Source organism: Puma concolor, chromosome F2 (assembly GCF_028749965.1).
Source record: "Puma concolor isolate L17-30 chromosome F2, mPumCon1.1.hap2, whole genome shotgun sequence".
NCBI lineage: Eukaryota > Metazoa > Chordata > Mammalia > Carnivora > Felidae > Puma > Puma concolor.
Window position 1 is genome coordinate 45478087 of NC_141684.1, and position 18573 is coordinate 45496659.

General features: G+C 36.5%; 2 protein-coding genes across 4 annotated transcripts in view; one reads left to right on the top strand and one right to left on the bottom strand.

Annotated features, from left to right (window-relative positions):
• Positions 1-1850: 1850 nt before the first annotated feature.
• OTUD6B (OTU deubiquitinase 6B) lies at positions 1851-18225 on the bottom strand. 2 transcript variants are annotated; one of them, XM_025922829.2, is made up of 7 exons: positions 18005-18225; positions 17233-17384; positions 14718-14798; positions 9671-9983; positions 7808-7869; positions 5218-5324; positions 1851-4191 (listed from the first exon to the last, which is right to left on the bottom strand). In XM_025922829.2, the coding sequence occupies exons 1-7, from the start codon at positions 18084-18086 to the stop codon at positions 4107-4109; spliced, it is 882 nt and encodes a 293-aa protein (XP_025778614.2). In that variant the 5' UTR covers positions 18087-18225; the 3' UTR covers positions 1851-4106. The 2 variants fall into 2 exon arrangements, with proteins under 2 accessions (XP_025778614.2, XP_025778615.2); XM_025922830.2 differs by lacking the exons at positions 14718-14798; positions 17233-17384; positions 18005-18225 and adding an exon at positions 11952-12084.
• Positions 18226-18312: 87 nt separating this feature from the next.
• The window catches only part of PIP4P2 (phosphatidylinositol-4,5-bisphosphate 4-phosphatase 2), an 85966-nt gene continuing 85705 nt past the window's right edge, over positions 18313-18573 (top strand). The window contains exon 1 of one of the 2 annotated variants that reach the window (XR_003223507.2): positions 18313-18558. The gene's annotated coding sequence lies outside the window, so the exon portion shown is untranslated. The remainder of the gene's footprint in view (positions 18559-18573) is intronic. The other variant, XM_086695179.1, reaches the window with a different exon arrangement.

Below are 18573 nucleotides of genomic sequence, written 5' to 3' on the forward strand. Positions count from 1 at the left end.
TATGATATAGTAAGTGGTTCTCATTTAGGGGTGATTTTGTCCCCAGGGAGACATTTTCCTTCCTCACACCTCCGGGGGTGGGAGGTGCGGGGAAGAGTACCACCGGCACTTGGTTGCTAGAAGCCAGCAACGCTAAGTGTCTTATAATGCACAGGGCAGCCCTCATGACAGTTATCCAGCTTAAAATGTCTGTAGTGTCATTGTTGACAAACTCTGAGATAGGTGTAGAATGCCCTTCTCATTTCAGGGGAGAAAATATCTGATTCAAAAACAGCAGTTTATTCTTTAAAACTAGATTCTTATTTTTGCTCAGCAAACTCCTACACTGGGTTCTCACTAGTCCTCAGGTTGATACTGTATTGCTTAAGATTATAAACAGTAAATAAACAGTAAACAGGGGTTTCCTTTTGTCAAGGTAAGGGTAACATGGAGAAGAAAAATCAGCAGGAAGACTGGAAGTCATCTCTGTTCAGAGCATTGATAGTTTCAGCAGAGAGCTGTAATCTGATTCAATAAGTTACACTAATCATCATCCTTATTCTACTCAAAGAAGACAACTACAAACTTCTTCCTGGCCAATATATTAACAAAGTTCTTAATAGTTTCTTGGTCTGTATACTTATAAAGAATCTTTATATTCTGTAGATTGATACATGAAGGCAAAACAAAACGTGTCAGAAGAAAAAAGAAAAGCTCTCTTGGGTTCTATTCCTCCCTTAAATTGACCTAAAGACTTAAGGATTTATCCAAGGGGTTAGGAAAATTAGAAAGCAGCCCTTTTGTGAGCAGACACAATACTAAGTCAATACCTCTCTGTACTCTTAATGGTCCATTAACCTAATGACAACTCCTTAAGAGTCCAATCTTATCCTCTCAATTGATCTTATGACTGTCAACATTTATTAATAAGCACTTACTATATAGGGCAGGCAGTGTGCTAGATAATTTAGTAAGTCAACAAGTTGTTTCTAAGCACTTACAGACTAAAGGAAAATAATAATAACAATAATAATAAACTAAATACAAATAATACTAATTACTAGTGTGTGGTTACTAGAAACCAACATGTATGAACTGGGGTACCCAGCCCTGGCCAGGTGGGAGTTGGTGCTGATGAAATGGAGACCAGGACAGTAAGCTAGGTGAAATAGGTTGGGTGAAGTTCTCAACTCCCAATGGCAGCTCAAAGGCCTTCAAGTAGGAAGGGTGGTGAACAAGAAATGATAATTCCTACAACTTGCTTTAAAAAAAAAAAAAAATCAAAACCCTTTGAGTTATATTTTTTCTGCAAGATGGAAAATGGTTTTAAAGAAGATCTAAGACAGGAAAGAATCAGTATGTGAAAACATATGGAAAGGAAGAAAAATCACACTCATTTGTTCAATAACAGTAAAAATATGATGAAATTACCAATTAAATTCTCAGAAACACAACAGATCTGCTCCTTCAGCTAGTTCATGACACCTGGACTAAAATAATACATTAACAATCCTGTACCAGCATTAGTTTGTGCAAATTTCCTTCTTCAACACCCATGAGTCTTAGAATATTCTTCAATTTCATTTACCCTAAATAACCTTCATTATTCTAAAAGGTTTAAAGCTTCAACCTGATTTCTAAGAGCCATGGCTTAAATGCCTATCTCCTTATCTTCCTCTATTTTGTCTGAGACATAGTGCTATGTTTATATATTTATTCCAAAACCCTTAAAGCAAGAATTTGGGATTGTATTATTCTCAATTATATATAAGGACAAAATAAAGCCAGGATAAAATTCTAAAACAAAGAAGATTTTCCCTATTTCTAAATTGTAAAATTGTTTAAGAATAACAATTTGAACGAACAAATGATTTAATTCATACATCTTTTATTCTTCTTTTGGCAAACATCAGATAACATGAGCAAAACTATATTGCTCACTATAGTTACATACATTCTTTTTTGCTTTATATAAGTTTGTAAACATATGTAAGTGGATAAAATTCTTGGCTAAAGACATATTCCAAAACTCTGACATATACTTTTCTGAATTAAGAGAAAAGAGAGCTTATGAAACTTCCATTAGACCATAATCATACAGCAAACTAAATTAGTATATACTGTTTTTAAATTACATCTGCCATTTTTTAAAGACTTCAGTTTTTGGTTACAGCTAAAATGATTTTTATTTGAAGTTTTATGGAAGAACAGCAGCTGACCACACAAATCTTACTCATAACAATATCTGCCCATTTAAAAATAAAAAATAATAAAAATAAACCTATAATCAAGAAGGTTCCATTCATCTTATTAAGAAAAAATAATTATGAGGAAGTTATTTTAAATATAGATGGCATCTGTACTAACTAGGTTTATGATACTTTTTTTATTACTTCTTAATGCTTATCTTTTGATTTTAAAGTAACAGATGATTTCATAAAAAAAGGTCAGCCATTTACCATTTTATAATTTAATTCTTTTATAATTTCAGACCCAAACAATTTCAGATCAAGGATTACAAAACAGTCAGCCTTCAGAATATACTTTGTTAGGCAAACAGAACAGTTTTTCATCATTTGAGCTAGAACACCTTCGTGCAGTACTTGCTATAGCTGACCACAGTCCCTACCAGCTTCCCACATTGTCATCAGGTGGGCATGTGAGACTAACAACTGGTTTTAATATCATAAAACCCAATATTTACTTACAAAAATTAGTTGCGCTCATGGAGCAAAAATTGAAATATTATAAATTTGATGCTAAATCTTAGTATTTACTCCTAATTTGGGAAAAACAGATGAAACCAAAAGTTTCATTTTCATTAATACTTAGTTACATAACAAATTATCAGCGAGACATGTTTCTACATACAGATACTATCTTCTTAGAATAGTGTTAAGAATAATGTGAAATCTGAGCCAGATAAATCATTCATATCAGAAAGTATTGTATACTGATTTTACTATTCAGTCTTAGCTCCCAAACAGTGGCTTTCAACTTGATCCCTATATGTAACATAAACATTCTCACATATCTGAAATAAATGTAGGCTAACTAACTTTCTTCTAATCCTGGAGAATGAAACAAAAACAGAGGTCTGGTAAGACAAATTGAAAGTGAGGAGAATTTGAAGTAAAGTTGGCCTTGGACCCTTTTACATTGCTACTCCTTCAGTGTGTACAAATTAAAAAAAAAAAAAAAATGAGAGGCCACAAACTGTTTATGAGTGGAAAAGACCACAAGGAAAGCAAAGCAGCTAAGTGGTGACGAGGAAAACATAACGAAGAATATAAAAATTTGCAGTTTTGAATATGATCAAGAAATGATGGTACTGGAGCTTCTGGCTGGTTCACTTAGAGCAAGCAACTCTTTATTTATTGTGGGGTCACGTGTTCAAGTCCCCATGTTGGGTGGAGAGATTACTTAAAAAATAAAAAAATAGAATAAAAAAATAAAAGACACTAAAAAACTGTAAGAAAACATGATGGTACTTCTTTAGAGGTCTGATCTGATAGGAACACCTATTTACCTTTAAATTTCTCATTTCTTACACTTAACTGATTCCCATGTGAATAAATATTTTAAAATTTTTAGTTATTAAAGCAAGCTTTTTAGCTGCACTTTGATGGGGTTATATAAAAAGCTTCATAGTATTAATTCCATCAAGTACCAGGGTTACTGAAATCAGATACATTTATAAGCATTAATTAGATTTGCTGTCACCTTTACCACATTTTTGCAATGACCAAGTCATTTCATTTCTTCAAGAAAGTTACATTAAAATGGTTACTGAAAGCTTGTAGTAATAAGGAGAAAAATCAAATTTATTTCAACGCATAACAGAATGTTCAAGACCCTATATTAGTAAAAATATCAGCAAATAGGTACTATCTTGGTCTGTAAATGATGTATTCCACAACGACTCACAAGTGTTTTTAAATACCACAAAGGGAACACTGGTTAAAGTTTATCTCTGGCATACTTTAAAAAAAAATCTGTTAGTAGCTTTGCCATAAAACTGATTTAAGGTAGTTTTGTTTTTCAGTAATGTCAGAACAATCCAGCACTTGTAAGAAGACTCAGATCGGCACACTGTACTAAAACATAATTGTGTAACATTTTGTAAACTAGCTGCAATTTTCAGTAGCTGTGTTCACCAACTGTGTAACAGAATTGTAATGTTCTCCTAAGCCGTATGCATGTCTCATATATCTGAAATGAGAAAAGGAGAAATGAGTAGTTTAGACGAAAGTAATTCATTGTATATAAATGTTTATTATGTATATAAAACCAAACACTCAATGAATCACTCCACAGGGGTATCATTCAAAGACTTCATTGACATATTACTTAAAAGTTCAAACCCATTTGAAAAGCTTCAGCAGTCAGTAAAATCTGGTTCAATAACTCTGTCTGCTGAGTTTAAGTCAGGGAAAACACAATCATTAGGGGGCAAAGGAAAATTACTGAGATGCTGAGTACTCAATAACCTTAAATTTTTACCTAAATCTAAGCCATTAATGATTACCTTGGTAGTCTGGCTAATAAACAACACTAAAGCCAACAGCAAACTCTCCATGCTGTGTTTCAAAAAAGAATTCTCAATCATGTAAAATACTTTGACAATACGAAGAAAAACTCTCTAAGGAATAACCAATTAGGCAACATGAATATATTTCCGCTTTTGTTCTTGTTGAAACTTAGCATTATTAATGTCACACTAAGACAGTATGAAAACTAATCCTAAAATCTGTAATCTTTAGAAATGATTTTATTCTTAACTCATACACAAGAATAAACCACTATAAGTTTAAACAATTATCTAGGGGCGCCTGGGTGGCGCAGTTGGTTAAGCGTCCGACTTCAGCCAGGTCACGATCTCGCGGTCCGTGAGTTCGAGCCCCGCGTCAGGCTCTGGGCTGATGGCTCAGAGCCTGGAGCCTGTTTCCGATTCTGTGTCTCCCTCTCTCTCTGCCCCTCCCCCATTCATGCTCTGTCTCTCTCTGTCCCAAAAATAAATAAACGTTGAAAAAAAAAAAAAAAAACAATTATCTAAATCACATATTCACTGACAATGCTTTCTAATTTTATAATTGCCTTTAACATAAAATAAGCGTAATTAATGCAACCGAAGACATATTTTTTCTAATTAATCAACATATACAACCTAACATCTTTGAATAATTCTTTTTGTCTTAACTATGAAAAATGTAACAGTAGAAATTTCCAGGTACTTACACAAGTATTAATGGGTTTTTTTGATATTCTTCACCAACTACAATAGGAGGAGAATCTGCCTGTATTATCTCTATTGGTGTTTGTAAAATATGAGACAAGGCTCTTAGCTATAGGAAAGAAAATGTATTAGTAAGGAAAATAAAAAGGTAAATCTTACTCAAGTCATAAACTACTGAGTATGCATGAATAGGGCAACCATCATCCAACAGAGATCTACTCTGTTCCTCACTATACACCAAGAGCCTGCCTGCCACAGAGTAGACATTTAATACGATTTGTTGAAAAAACAAATGTAATATTTATTAAATCAAACGCAGAAATTTCAAGCCCTGGCTACACAACAGCTTTTTAGAAATAGCAATACCATAGTTAATGAAGTAAAGGTTCATTATACTAGTCCCTCTACTTTTGAATACTGCTTGAAAACTGCCAGTTTTTAAAAATACTATCACTCAGGCACCAGATCAAATCAATTACAATTTGGGAGGGGCTGGGAGAAGGAGAGAAAGAACAGGAAATATTAGGAGGTTTATTCTTCTAAAAGCTTTCAGATGATTCTAATGTACTAGTGCTGAAAACCACTGTTCCATAATATTCAAGGCATGAGTAGCTATGTATGTGAATTGTACTATCCTTTCATGGATTTTCCACATGATTAATACACAATGTTAATTTCATACCATACATTATAAAAATAGAGTTTAAAGGCAGATGACTAATAGTTAATAATAAATATTGGTAGTAACACTGTTTAGACCTACTATGACCAGGAACACTAAGCATTTTATGTATATTAACTCATTCAATCCTGACAATAATCCTATGGGATAGGTAAAGACCTAGAATCTAAAGCGAGTGGTCAAGACGCCTGCCCAAAGTCAAGCGTAAAGAAATAAAGTGACCTGCAACTGAACTGAGAAGTCTGACTCTGGAGCCCAAGTTCATAAATTAATCATTCAACAGTCCTCAATCTTAGTGCCCTCACATCTATGTATTTGCCCAATCATAAGAACATTTTGTCTGGAACATGGTCCTTTTAGGATGTTGTAAAAGAAGGGTAAGAAATTTCTTCAAATATATGGAAATTCTGTACTGCACAGTAGCAAACTTAATCCCACACTCTACCTCATAAAATGTTCCTTTGAGGTATTTTTTTCTTATACCTGAAATTACATTTTTAAAAGCCAGCACAGAATGGAGAGTGTGAAGCAAGCTCTGGAAATCTTAACATCCCTTCGAAGTCTTTAAAAATCATATAAAGAATTTCTCTTGAATAATTTAAATTTACCCCATTGTAAAAACAGCAATTCCTATGTCAAATGAATTCATAGACCAAAAATTTATGAGTAAATGTCCTTCAAAAGATGTTGTAAAGTTTTTTTTCTCTCTTTAAAAAGACTTGCTTAGGTCTGTAGTTCTATTAATTTGTGCTCCTCAAGAAAGTTCAAGCACCTTTACTCCTAATGTAGTCACAAAGCTACTATGACAATTTCCTGAGTTTCAGAGACCCAGGAGAGGCATACAAAACGAATGGACACAGTTCCCTCTGGTGGCTCAGAAGAGGTACAAATACAGACTTACTGAGAAAAAGACGTTAAAGAAGCATTCACGTCATTTCTCCAAAAAGTATAGTTCTTGAAGTGAAATACTCAGATCCACAAACCATTCAAGGTGACTAATTACCACTACACAATATTAATTCCACTGCTAGATTCATCCATCTGGCACGTTAGCTTACAAAGTTCTATGCATACAATACTTGTCTTATTTAATGTCCACAAATGACCTACCAAGTACACACAGGGGTTTTATTATCCCTATTCAATTAGGACACTCGAGCTCAGGAAACATGGCTGACTCCCCGCAGGTCACAAAACTGAAAAGTAGAAGGAAAGCCAGGACCCAAACCTAGGACTTTCTCTCCTATCCCCTGACTTTTGAATACCCCAGGCTGCCTTATCACCACTTGGAACTATTAGATGTTTATTCTGTTTTAATAAAACAAAGTTAAAGTAAGATAAAGCTTTAAAAAAATCCTGATGAATTCCCTACAAGTGGCTGAACATACTGTCTTCCTACATGTGAATTTTGATGCATCAGATACTGCTCTGAAGTCAGTCTCAACTGGAATTCCAATTATGATGTACTGTGGCAGGATCTGACCCATAATTTCACATAAAAATACGGTTTTCTCTTTACTTTATAATAGTGATTTTCATCAGCTGAGCCACTAGGCTAAATCTTACTATACTTGAATAAAATCATCACTTTCATAAGTCCAGAAAATCAAATATATTGCCAGGAGCAGCATCACAAATGGAAACACCCAAGAGTAACATTAGCCTTACCAACCCACAAATCAACCACTGGGCTATTTAAAATGAAATAGTGCTTTACTTCCCAAAGATACATACTTAATGGCCTAAGAATGTTAATTCCCCATTTCAATGCTTCATGAGTAGAGAAGCGGCAAATACGTAACAAAAAGGGATACTCAAAGAGAAAGTGGGACCATCTGAAAAATACATCTGATACGGGATTTAGAAATAATTTAACAATCCACAAATACTATGAATAATTACAAACTTACCTCAAGCTGACCTCCCCATGCAGCTGTGTTGACGATATCATCACAGTACTTCCTAAACTCTTCTGTAGAAAAAAATGAGAATATAGCACTTAATAATTTTCATAACTCATGTTACCAGATCCCTTTTATAGCTCCCACAATTCCTGATCATTACTCAAGTTGTAAACCTACTCCTTTGTCTACCTGCACTCTCTAGAATTTAATCCAATTCCCAGATCCAAACTTAACTCGCTCCAACTTTCCACCACCTCTCCATCTGAGAGGAAAGCAATTCATTTCTGTTTCTCTCCCTCACGCTGAGGCCTAGGGACTTAATTACATAGCAAGCCTATTCTTCTCTCTTTAGCTAAGCAACCCTCAAAACTGCCACCATACTCAATATTTTGACATGTATTTTAAAATCCAAACCTGCATCTGAAAAAATACACTGAACTAAAACACTGCAGCCTTAAATTGGGTCCACTGTAAGACCCCACAAGAGATGTGAGAAGAGGGGCACCTGGGTGGCTCAGTCGGTTAAGCATCCAACTTTGGCTTAGGTCATGAGCTCACGGTCTGTGAGTTTGAGCCTTGCATCAGCCTCAGTGCTGACAGCTCAGAGCTTAGAGTCTGCTTCAGATTTTGTGTCTCCCTCTCTCTCTCTCTGCCTTTCCCCAGCTCACGCTCTGTCTCTCTCAAAAATAAACATTAAAAAAAAAAAAAGATGTGAAAAGAGAATCAGGGTAAAACTAGAAAGGAGTTGAAACTCCTTTGCCAGCAGTAGCATCAAACAGTGCCTCTATTTGTTATTTTTAAAGCATTTACCTTATTTGCTTCAGTATCAGTTCTAGCCAAAGAAAGGACTTCCTGGACGAGTCATGAGAGTAGGACCTAAGTGCAGTTTAATGGCACATCTTGAGCATACACACCTTATACAGAAAGTTAAAAATGGGAAACTAATACCCTTCCTGTTTAGAGGAAAGGAAAAAAATTATGGACATGTACAGAAAAGTATGTCCTGTGTGTTTGCCTCATTCACTGCTATATTCCCAGTGCTCAGGGTCCTAGAAGTGCCTAGAAGAGTCCCTGGCACATAGTGGCCTTCAATAAATATTGACTAAATGAATAAGAAATTAAGTCTTTTGTCTTTTTTTAAAATTCAGCATGCTGAGTTGCCAACTCTTTTCCACTGCCCTGCAACTAGCAGAGTCAGGGACTCCATTAAAGCAAAGTCAACCTTAACCATCCCTTCTCCTACCCCTCCTGGTCATTTGACTTGCCAATGGATACTGCCACACCTGCAATCTTCTCTTAAGGATGAACTTTCCTCTATCATATCTCTGACTCTCCCCAACACTCTTTCAGATTTTCACCTGCTCTCTCCTTTACTGGCTAGTTTTTCTTTTTTCTACCTCCCCATAAATATTCTATCTTAATTGTCAAAGGTATTAGAATAATAAGGCAGGTTATTAACTCATTTGTTTTTGGTTTTGCAGAGTCAAATTTTGCCTAAGTATTGTGGCTTATTGAAAGTAAAATTGAATTTCCCAAAGTATAGGATAAAAGGATTTGGTTTTCCGATCATTCTCTGCTTATGGTCTTTGGACCCTATACTTCCACAGACTAGTCAAAGCATACCTCCCTCTATGCCTACTTTGTGACATGTGAACTCAGAAACATAATTTTCTCAGTAATAATAATGAATCCTATTCCACTTTTGCCTTAAACAATATACTAGTATCTATTGTAATATAAAAAACAATTCTGCCTAAATTTTGAGACTTTTTCCTCCATAAGAACTATAATAGGTTTTTCTTCTTCTCAATGCCAAGAATCACTTTATTTAACAGCAGGAACAAGACATAGTAAAGAAAAATAAATTACCTAGAGTATACATATCTCCCGTATTAGGGTTTGTTAAAAATGGCAGAAAGTCTTCCACATGGCCTTTTATATATTCAGCAGTTTGACTTCTCAAGGCAGCCACAGTCAAAGGGCATTTCTGTTCTTTGAGTTGATCTTCAATGGCTCTATACATACAGTGGCCATCAGATGGAATCTGTTTAATTTCCAACTGTCTTGCTGCCAATATTTGAGCAAGTTTTTCACTTTCTAAGTGTCTGGCTCCAGATAAGTTCTCAATTTCAGCTTCAGCTATCCTTTCTTCCCGCTCCTTTTCCAATGCAGCTTTTTTGTCCTAGGAGGAGAATATAGGAAAGTTAATTCACAATAATGAGGACTATTTTACATTTATTAAGGGGATAGAAATGTAAGACCCTCAAGACTTTTGCCATTTTTGTCCCTTCTCCCACAAGCATTATCATATTGATGATCTCATCACTTGTAGAATTTTCTATACTGGGAACTCCTTTAAGGGCAACTATCTTTCTCATCTGCATGTACCCAGCACCGAGCTCTATACCAGGACAAAAAAAAAAAAAACCTTCAAATTTTTCTTTAAAGTCTACTTAAAAACTACATGAGGGGTGCCTGGGTGGCTCAGTCGGTTAAGCATCTGACTTTGGCTCAGGTCATGATCTCACGGTTCATGAGTTCAAGCTCCGCATCGGGCTCTGTGCTGACAGCTCAGAGCCTGAAGCCTGTTTAGGATTCTGTGTCTCCCTCTCTCTCTCTCTCTGCCCCTCCCCCACTTGCACTCTGTCTCTGTCTCTCTCTTTCAAAAATAAATGAACATTAAAAAAAAAATTTTTTTAAATACATTTCTAAAAGCTTTAGTTACTGATTTCAAAGTACTGCCTTAATACTGTGTTGTGCTAGGCCTTAAAGCAACATCATTATCATATTTATGCCAAGCTAATCCAAGCTTTTTAACTTATCACTCCACTACTGAGGCATTAGCATGCTAAATCACCTGTGCAGTATTAATATGCCAAAGACTTTAGAAGGGTAGGGGAATTCTATTTATCTAGCCTAAAGAAAAAAACAGTGCATGTGTACGTACACACACACACACACACACACACACACTTAACTGAAACAACAGATAAAAACATTCTTATAAAAAGTTAAAGTATCATGATAGACAAAAGTTCCTCTAATGACCAATGCCAATTTCAGTGCCTGCTGTAGAAGTCAGGTGTGTATCTTTCTAGATTTTTTTTCCTAAGCGCTTTAACAAATATTGATGTACTCAAAGTATAGAAAAAATACTTTAACAAAAATGGTATCACATTATATTCTGCAACTTGCTTTCCTTATTCAAATATCAGAAGAGTTCTTCCCATGGCAACATATGCAAGGATTAGGTATGGGTGGGGCATGAGATCTATGTATGACATGAAGGATGGATGAGAAGTAGAGTGGGAAGGCTGGGGGGAAAGAAAGAAATCCTGACAGTTGGACTAGCAAGGATCAAAGCCAGAAAGCACTGTTTCATAGCTGAACACAGTTCATATAGCTAGGGTACCACAGAAACATGTCAAGAGCTAAGAAAAGATATGTATATAGCTAATATATACTAAATCTACACATACATAGTTAAAAATTAGAAAAATATACACAAAATATTCATAGTGCTTTTCTCTGGATGGTACAATTACAAAATAATTTGTTTGCCCCCCATGCCCATTCCCCATCTACCTCCCCTCTAGCAACCATCAGTTTGTTTTCTGTATTTAAGAGTCTCATTTTTGTTTACAAAATAAGTTTTGTTTTGTGTGTGTACACACATGCATGCTTTTCTGCATCTAATTCTCTACCATGAATACGCTTCATTTATATGCTGGTCATGACTCCTTTTCAATTTAAGAGAATAAAAATCAAGAAAAAGTAAGAAAAGGTAAAGACTGTCATGTCCCTAGATCTCATTCCTCCTTGGGGCAGAAAAATTAATGGAAAGGCAAATTTCAATGTAACTTACTGTCACACATTTGAACTACTTGCCTGGTAGGTGCCATACTAGAACCTAAAGTGATTTGTAAGTTACCTGAATCAAAAGCAGTATTATCTTCCTAATGAAATATACACCTGTTTAAATTTATTCCACCCAAATCCAATCATGCCAGAAATAACATGAACAAATTTATTTCACTGCATACCTACAACTGTGCATCACAGCGGCATAAAAATCTTAAAACACAAGATGGCACTGTTACTTTATGAAAGTCTAAAAAACATTTTCAGAGGGGAGACGGAGGATAAGCACCTTGGACATCATCTAATCCAAAACCCCTCATTTTCCTCTGAGGAAACAGCACGCAGAAAGATTTCCAAAGGCCATACAGCTGGTTTAGAAGCAGAGTGGGACCAAGGACAACACAGAGCGCTCCTTCTATCCAGGCACCTAAATCAGAATAAAAGTTGGAGCAGATGGGAGCTGGAGTTAATGATGTTATGTACTAGTTACTGGAAGAGTGGAATTTTATACTAAACCGTTTAAGCTTCTAAAATCTAATCCAAGCATTTCACTTTTGTCCTCAAGCTCCACTTTAATGTTACACAGTAACTATGTTTCCTTTCCAGGGCACAAGGTGGGAAATTCACTGGATTCTTTTCCCAGCCACTAATAGTTTCCCCGTGGCACTAGGCACTGTGGTTTCTACAGCCCAAGTGCTGGAGACAGAATGGCAACAATTAAACCTAATAAAAGCATATATGTAAGATGAAAACAGCACTTAACTTCATAAATATATTGTCAGTAAAACTAGAGTCCTGTCAATGAAGTCATGCAGCAAAATCAACTCTGAAGAGGAATCTTAAGAGCTGGGTACCAGTCCTGGGTTGGTATCAAACTTTCAGTATGTCACTGACAATTTTGAAAAATGAAGAAATTGAACTAGAACTCATTCTGGCTCTCAAATTTCCTATTTTTGGAACCCAGTTCTCCTGAGTTCTACTTGGGGCTCTTTCCAGCATACCAAAGAGCTTCTTCCATTCAAGTCTGCTGAATTAAATAAAATACTCCCCTTTTTTTCTCAATTAAAAATAAGAGATTTGTCCTACGATACTCCAATAATAAATATTTATAAATTTTTGTCATGTTTTTCTAAAAGAGAGTTGTATCTCTCCCAAAGACAAACACCATTCTTTTTATTCCTTGGTGCCTTTGTCTAAACAAAAAAAAAAAAAAAAAAAAGTTCAAGTTTCATTTTCTTATATAAACTTTTAAGTGTTTTCAGTTCCAGAATCTTATTAATACTATTAATATAACAAAGCAATAAAAAAAAAACTTTGGGAATTACTTCTAGGGTGTTTTCTCTGCCAAGTATTTAAGCAGCTGACTACAAAAGATACTAAATTTTTTGAGAGTATAGTTGAAAAGGTATGCATTTTAGCTATGCATTGTTTTAGGAGAAAAGTAACAAAATGTTTGAGAAAAGGGAGTTTAATTTTTTGTTTTGGTCCAGCTGGGGTCCAGCTGGGGATGAATAAGATTAGATACAGACAGGAAGGAGTTGGGGCCTATGTTTTCCAAAATTAAATAGGCTACTCCAAGATGTATCAATTACTAAGTAGAGGCAATCCCAATAAATATTTTGTTATGCTACTGCCAAGCAAAAACTCTGCCCTTTGCTTTTGATCTATAGCAGCTAGATGACAACTATAAGGCTATCACAAAGAGAACATGTATCTTAAGTAGGGAGTTAAAACAGATAACCTCCAAGATACCATAAAATCTAAGTTTCATGATTCTGTGAAATTCACAATCATAATATTAACTCAAGAATACAATCTTATATAAGCATGAAAATGTTTGACCATTTGCAACTTAATCAACTTTCAAACAACAAAAAACAAGCTACTGGTCTTGGGTTGAATTTGTAAGAGGCACACTACACAGGACTGAACACAGTAAACATACTATCATTGGCTGACCCGCTAGTTCTCCAGGCACTGTGTTAGGGCTTTGGCAACAGTAAATTACTTAATACTTACAATAACTCTACAAAGCAGGTATTATTTCACCCATTTTATACATATGAAACTGAGGTTTAAAAAGGTTGAGAATCTTACCCAAAGTCACAACAGTAAGTAGGATTAAAACCTTCAAAAGTCTGATACCAAATACCATGCCCAATTAAACTGGGTACTACTAAATTATAAAACGCTAAGTTAGCTTAAAAATAAGTATTTAAATCCTATAAAACATCAAGTGTTAGTAAAACAATACTAGAGACTAAACAGACTGTTTTTAAAACCCCTTTTTCTTTTTCCAAGTGAACAGCCCTTACTTATCTAATCTCAGTCCCATAGTTTTGATTTCATGAACTCACTACTTCCAACAAATCAGTTTCCTTATAGCTCTCACCATGATGCAGAATTATTTCATGCCCACATGCGTGCTATTTATCGTACTTCAAATATCCTCTTTAAATAACTATTTTCTTAAAATTCTAACTCATTTAACACTTGTCACAATGAACTTTTCCTTCTCTGAATTCCCACTGCAGCTAACCATTACATAGGTACCTGCATAAACCTCAGAATTTTGGACACCTGTGTATCTTGCTTAATTTCTAGATTCAAATCCTTGTTTCACCACTTAGTACCATAGTTTTTAACCAAAATTGTGCATCAGAACCATCTGGGCCCACACTGTGTAGATTCTAAATTATTAAGTCTGGGATAATATATTTGTAAAAAATATTCTTTGCACACTCCCCTTCTATGCCCACTCTCTTAAGAGAACTAGAAACGGAACATGTTATTTTATACTGGTTAGGCCTATTTTCTTAAAATGAGATTAAGAATCTACTTCACAGGATTATAATCAGGAGTAAATGAGATTTCATATAATCTATAATAAGCCTAGCATTGTACCTAGCAAACAGCAAATGCCTAATAAATGTTAGCTCAGGTCCTTTGACAAGGAACTCCATCATTTTTTTTCCTACTCCCTTCCTACACAACACCTAAGAGAGTAATAAGCATACAGCACTAACTTAATTACTTGGTGACATGACATTCATACCCGTCTCTTTTGTGCTTTTGATATCCGAGGTGGCTGATTCTCAAGAACCAAGTTTGAAATGTTAACAGCAACAGAATCTATCTGAAGGAAACAAAAAGCATTAACGAATTAATGAAAAATACTTTTAATTTATCATTCAAAGTATCAGACTATTAAATTATTGAAAAAAATCACAAATGCATGTAATCCCACAACTCAAATTTGAATAATACTACTAGCTACGTTATTACAAGACATGGTTGTGTCTCCTTTCTCTATTTTTAAGGGAGAATTCGTCCGATTCCCAAAAGGTTTTCTTACAGCTCTCCAAAGATAATGCTCATCCCTGCAGGCTTTTCCTTCTTGCTTCCAATTCCTACTCCATTAACCCAAATACTTTCTGTATGTGCCAACTCATTCAGCAGTCCACCCTTCCCTTCTCTAAGTGTTGACAGTACCTATAGGATACATAAGGTCCTGCACTGGCTCAGTTCACTACTGCCTTCATAAGCTCAAATGTGGCAGGAAAGGCCATTCTCCATCTTAATTAGCCAGAACCTGATGAACCCTGCTTCTTGACCGTAGTAACATATTGAGCTTTCTCTATCCTTTCCCATTTACAAACTGATAACTATAGGTAGAAAAGTTAAGGTATTGTTCAGATAGCACAACCAATCTTAATCATCAAATGGCTGTCATGTGTCTGCTAAAGAAGATGCTAGACTTTTAACGATCAGGATTAGTAGCTAGCATTTTATTATTGCAACTATAGCTTAAACCAGTTTTTAGTAGGATACATATATAATGCATATAGAGACCTCTAGTAACAATAGAGCTAGCACTCTTCAAGGCTATTCCCAAATTATCAAAATATCAAAACCAAATTAAGATTTCAAATACTAGTTACATCAACTTTAATAAAATGAATATTGTTATATTTTTCAGAGGAATCTGCTAAAATCTACAAACTGCCGTGCTGACAATAGGCAAGAAACAGAAAAGCATCTGGAAAGCAATGACATAAGAATTCATATAGCATTCAGAAAGAAAACAAGCTTAAGTCAATGAAAAAGACAATAGGTCAAAGTAAAATGGGAGCTTGTATTTTAACAAACAACATGTAGCTTAAGAATCAAACATTTTTGTCCTTGGAAACGTAGGAAAGCTCAAAGTTGCAAATGAGAAGATAATTGGAATACCATGATTGTGACAACACAAACACCTGGGCATCATACTAGGTTACTTGGGAATAAAATATGCTAAGACACAGAGGCGCCTGGGTGGTTCAGTTGGTTGAGTGTCCGACTTCGGCTCAGGTCATGATCTCATGGTCTGTGGGTTCGAGCCCAGCGTCTGGCTCTGTGCTGATAGCTCAGAGCCTGGAGCCTGCTTCGGATCCTGTGTCTCCCTCTCTCTCTGCCCCTCCCCCACTCTCACTATGTCTCACTGTCTCTCAAAAATAAATAAATAAAATTTTTTTTTTATTAAAATATGTTAAGGCACAGAAGGCCAGGATCTTGATGACTAGCTAACAGGGCTAAAGAAAATGAGAATATGTTTAATATAATGACCACTGTTAATCAGTACAGACAAGTTGTTTTCCCTGTCAAGAACAGACCAAAAATAAACTTAATAAAACCACATTACGGTAGATAAAACTTTGCACAGACATAACATTCTAACTATCGAAAATGGAATGTTATGGAGGCTGTGATCCTTGGTATCCAAACTCATGCAATAAACTACCACACCATACAAGGTTGTAACAGAATTCAATATTCACATCTTGGGAGTAAGACCATCCTGATTTTGAATTCTAGCTTTGGCACTTAATAGCTGTTCAGAAGTAAGTTCTTAATCTCTCTGAGTCTATTTCCCTCTTGAAAAATGAGATTCTTTACATTCACTTCATGGATAATATCTTAGTATGTTACTATAAAAATTACATGAGATAGTACAAATATGTTGAAGTGCTTGGCACACAATACCTATTAGCCACAGTAAGTATTAGTTAAAATGACAGTATGCTCCAATTTACCCAAGAAACGTAAATTTTCACTCATTACAACTTGTTCATAAAGCAATTTATAATCTAAAAATGATTTCATATTTGCTGTCCCATTTGATTCTTACAGAATCTCGTGCTTAAGCAGCAGAAGTATTTATATCACATTATATGTGGAGAAGTTTATGCTCAGGAAGTTTAAGTAACTTTACCAAGGTTACAATACTATTTAATGGCAATTCTGGGACTAGAAGTCCTAACTTCCATTTGGTGAAGCTTCCTCTAGTCCACTTTATCAATCTGTTCCTCTATGGGGCAAGTAAATAGTTGACGCGTACTTTTTTTGCTGACCTCCCTTACAAAAACACATTACCATGTAAACCTGGTCACAGAAATATTAATGAATGGTGACGCATGATTGTGACTTCCGTTCCCTCTAATTGTACGATGTCATACAGTCAACAGTTTAATATTAGAGATGGGCAGTGGCTTTCAAATGCTGTAGGCAAAGAGAAACACTACTTTACATACTTTACTTTCCTTAGAAGTCAGCTTCAGTTGCTCCAGTTCTTCTTTATGTTTCTGTTCCATTTCTGCTTCCAACTTAGCAACATCTTCGGTGAGTTGCTTCCTCCTCTTTTTGTCATTCTTGGGAACAGCATTCTTCATACCCTGAATTCTGGCTGAAAAGCCACCAAAATCATTAAGTCAACAATTCAGGATTGAGAGGAAATGAGAAATGGGGACAATCAGGGGAGAAAGGTGGAAACAAATAATGATAGAAGAGTAACTGCGTTATTACACATTTACAGTCTACAGAGCTCAGATGGAGACAAAAAGAAAATCCTCAAAACTGTACGTTTGTTTAGTGTGATAGGAAAAAGAAAAATGACTCAAGTTTTAAATCTTTTAACTATCCCTTTTGAGTCCTCAAAATTGAGGTGAGGTATTTTAAGAGCATCCATTAGATCCAAGTGTCGGTAACAGGTTCAGGAACGGGAAAGGGAGACAGGGGAGGGGGCGGTACAGTCTGGGCCCAACATCTCGGCTTGGAGGTATTCTCAGACACCAGCACCCAGGCGGTGACATGGGGAAGCCGAGACGTGGCGGATCTAAGAAAAGGAAGCTTCTGAAGATCTGGCGGATTAAGGGACCACCGGGATAGGGGATTAAGAGGGAAGAGGATACTAGCTACTTTGGGAAAGTCTAGGAGGAGCCAGATCAGAAGCCTCTCAAGATTCCTCAGAACCGACCCGCCACGCGCCCTTTCCTGGGTCCGGGAGACTTCCCACCCCCTGGTCACCTTGCAGCTCCTTCTTCTCTTTGCGATGCCTTCTCACTAGCTGCTCCTCCTCAGCAAGCTCTTCCGCCAAGATTGCCTCCATGACGACCAGGTAGCCCAGCACACGCGCTGGTAGCTGCACCACGAGCTAACAGGCACCTTCCACCCCTCACCCTCACCCGGGGTGCCATTGGTCGCGGCTGGGACCCAGTCCCGCCTTCGAGGCGGTACCGGATCTAAGCAGAGTCATTGGGCCGAAGAGAAAGGCGATGCGATAGACGCATGCGCACTCCCGTGACTCTGGTCTATGGAGGCGAGGCGGTGGGGGGGAGGGCGCGACAGCGCGTGGGGGTGTGGCTTGACCGCTGCAGTTTGCTGCTTCGTGATTGGCTAGCGCGTTATAGCTCCTTCAGGAATAAAGCTACGCGTCCGGCTACCGGCTCTGACGTGAGGCGCGCAGTGATGACGTGACGGGAGCCATTTTGGAAGTTCGTTACCTTTCGTTGGGTCTTCAGACGGACGGCGTTCTCTAATCGTTTCTTTTGGTCAAATTCCTGAGACGTGCTGTTCAAAAGGTAAGGAAGAAAAAG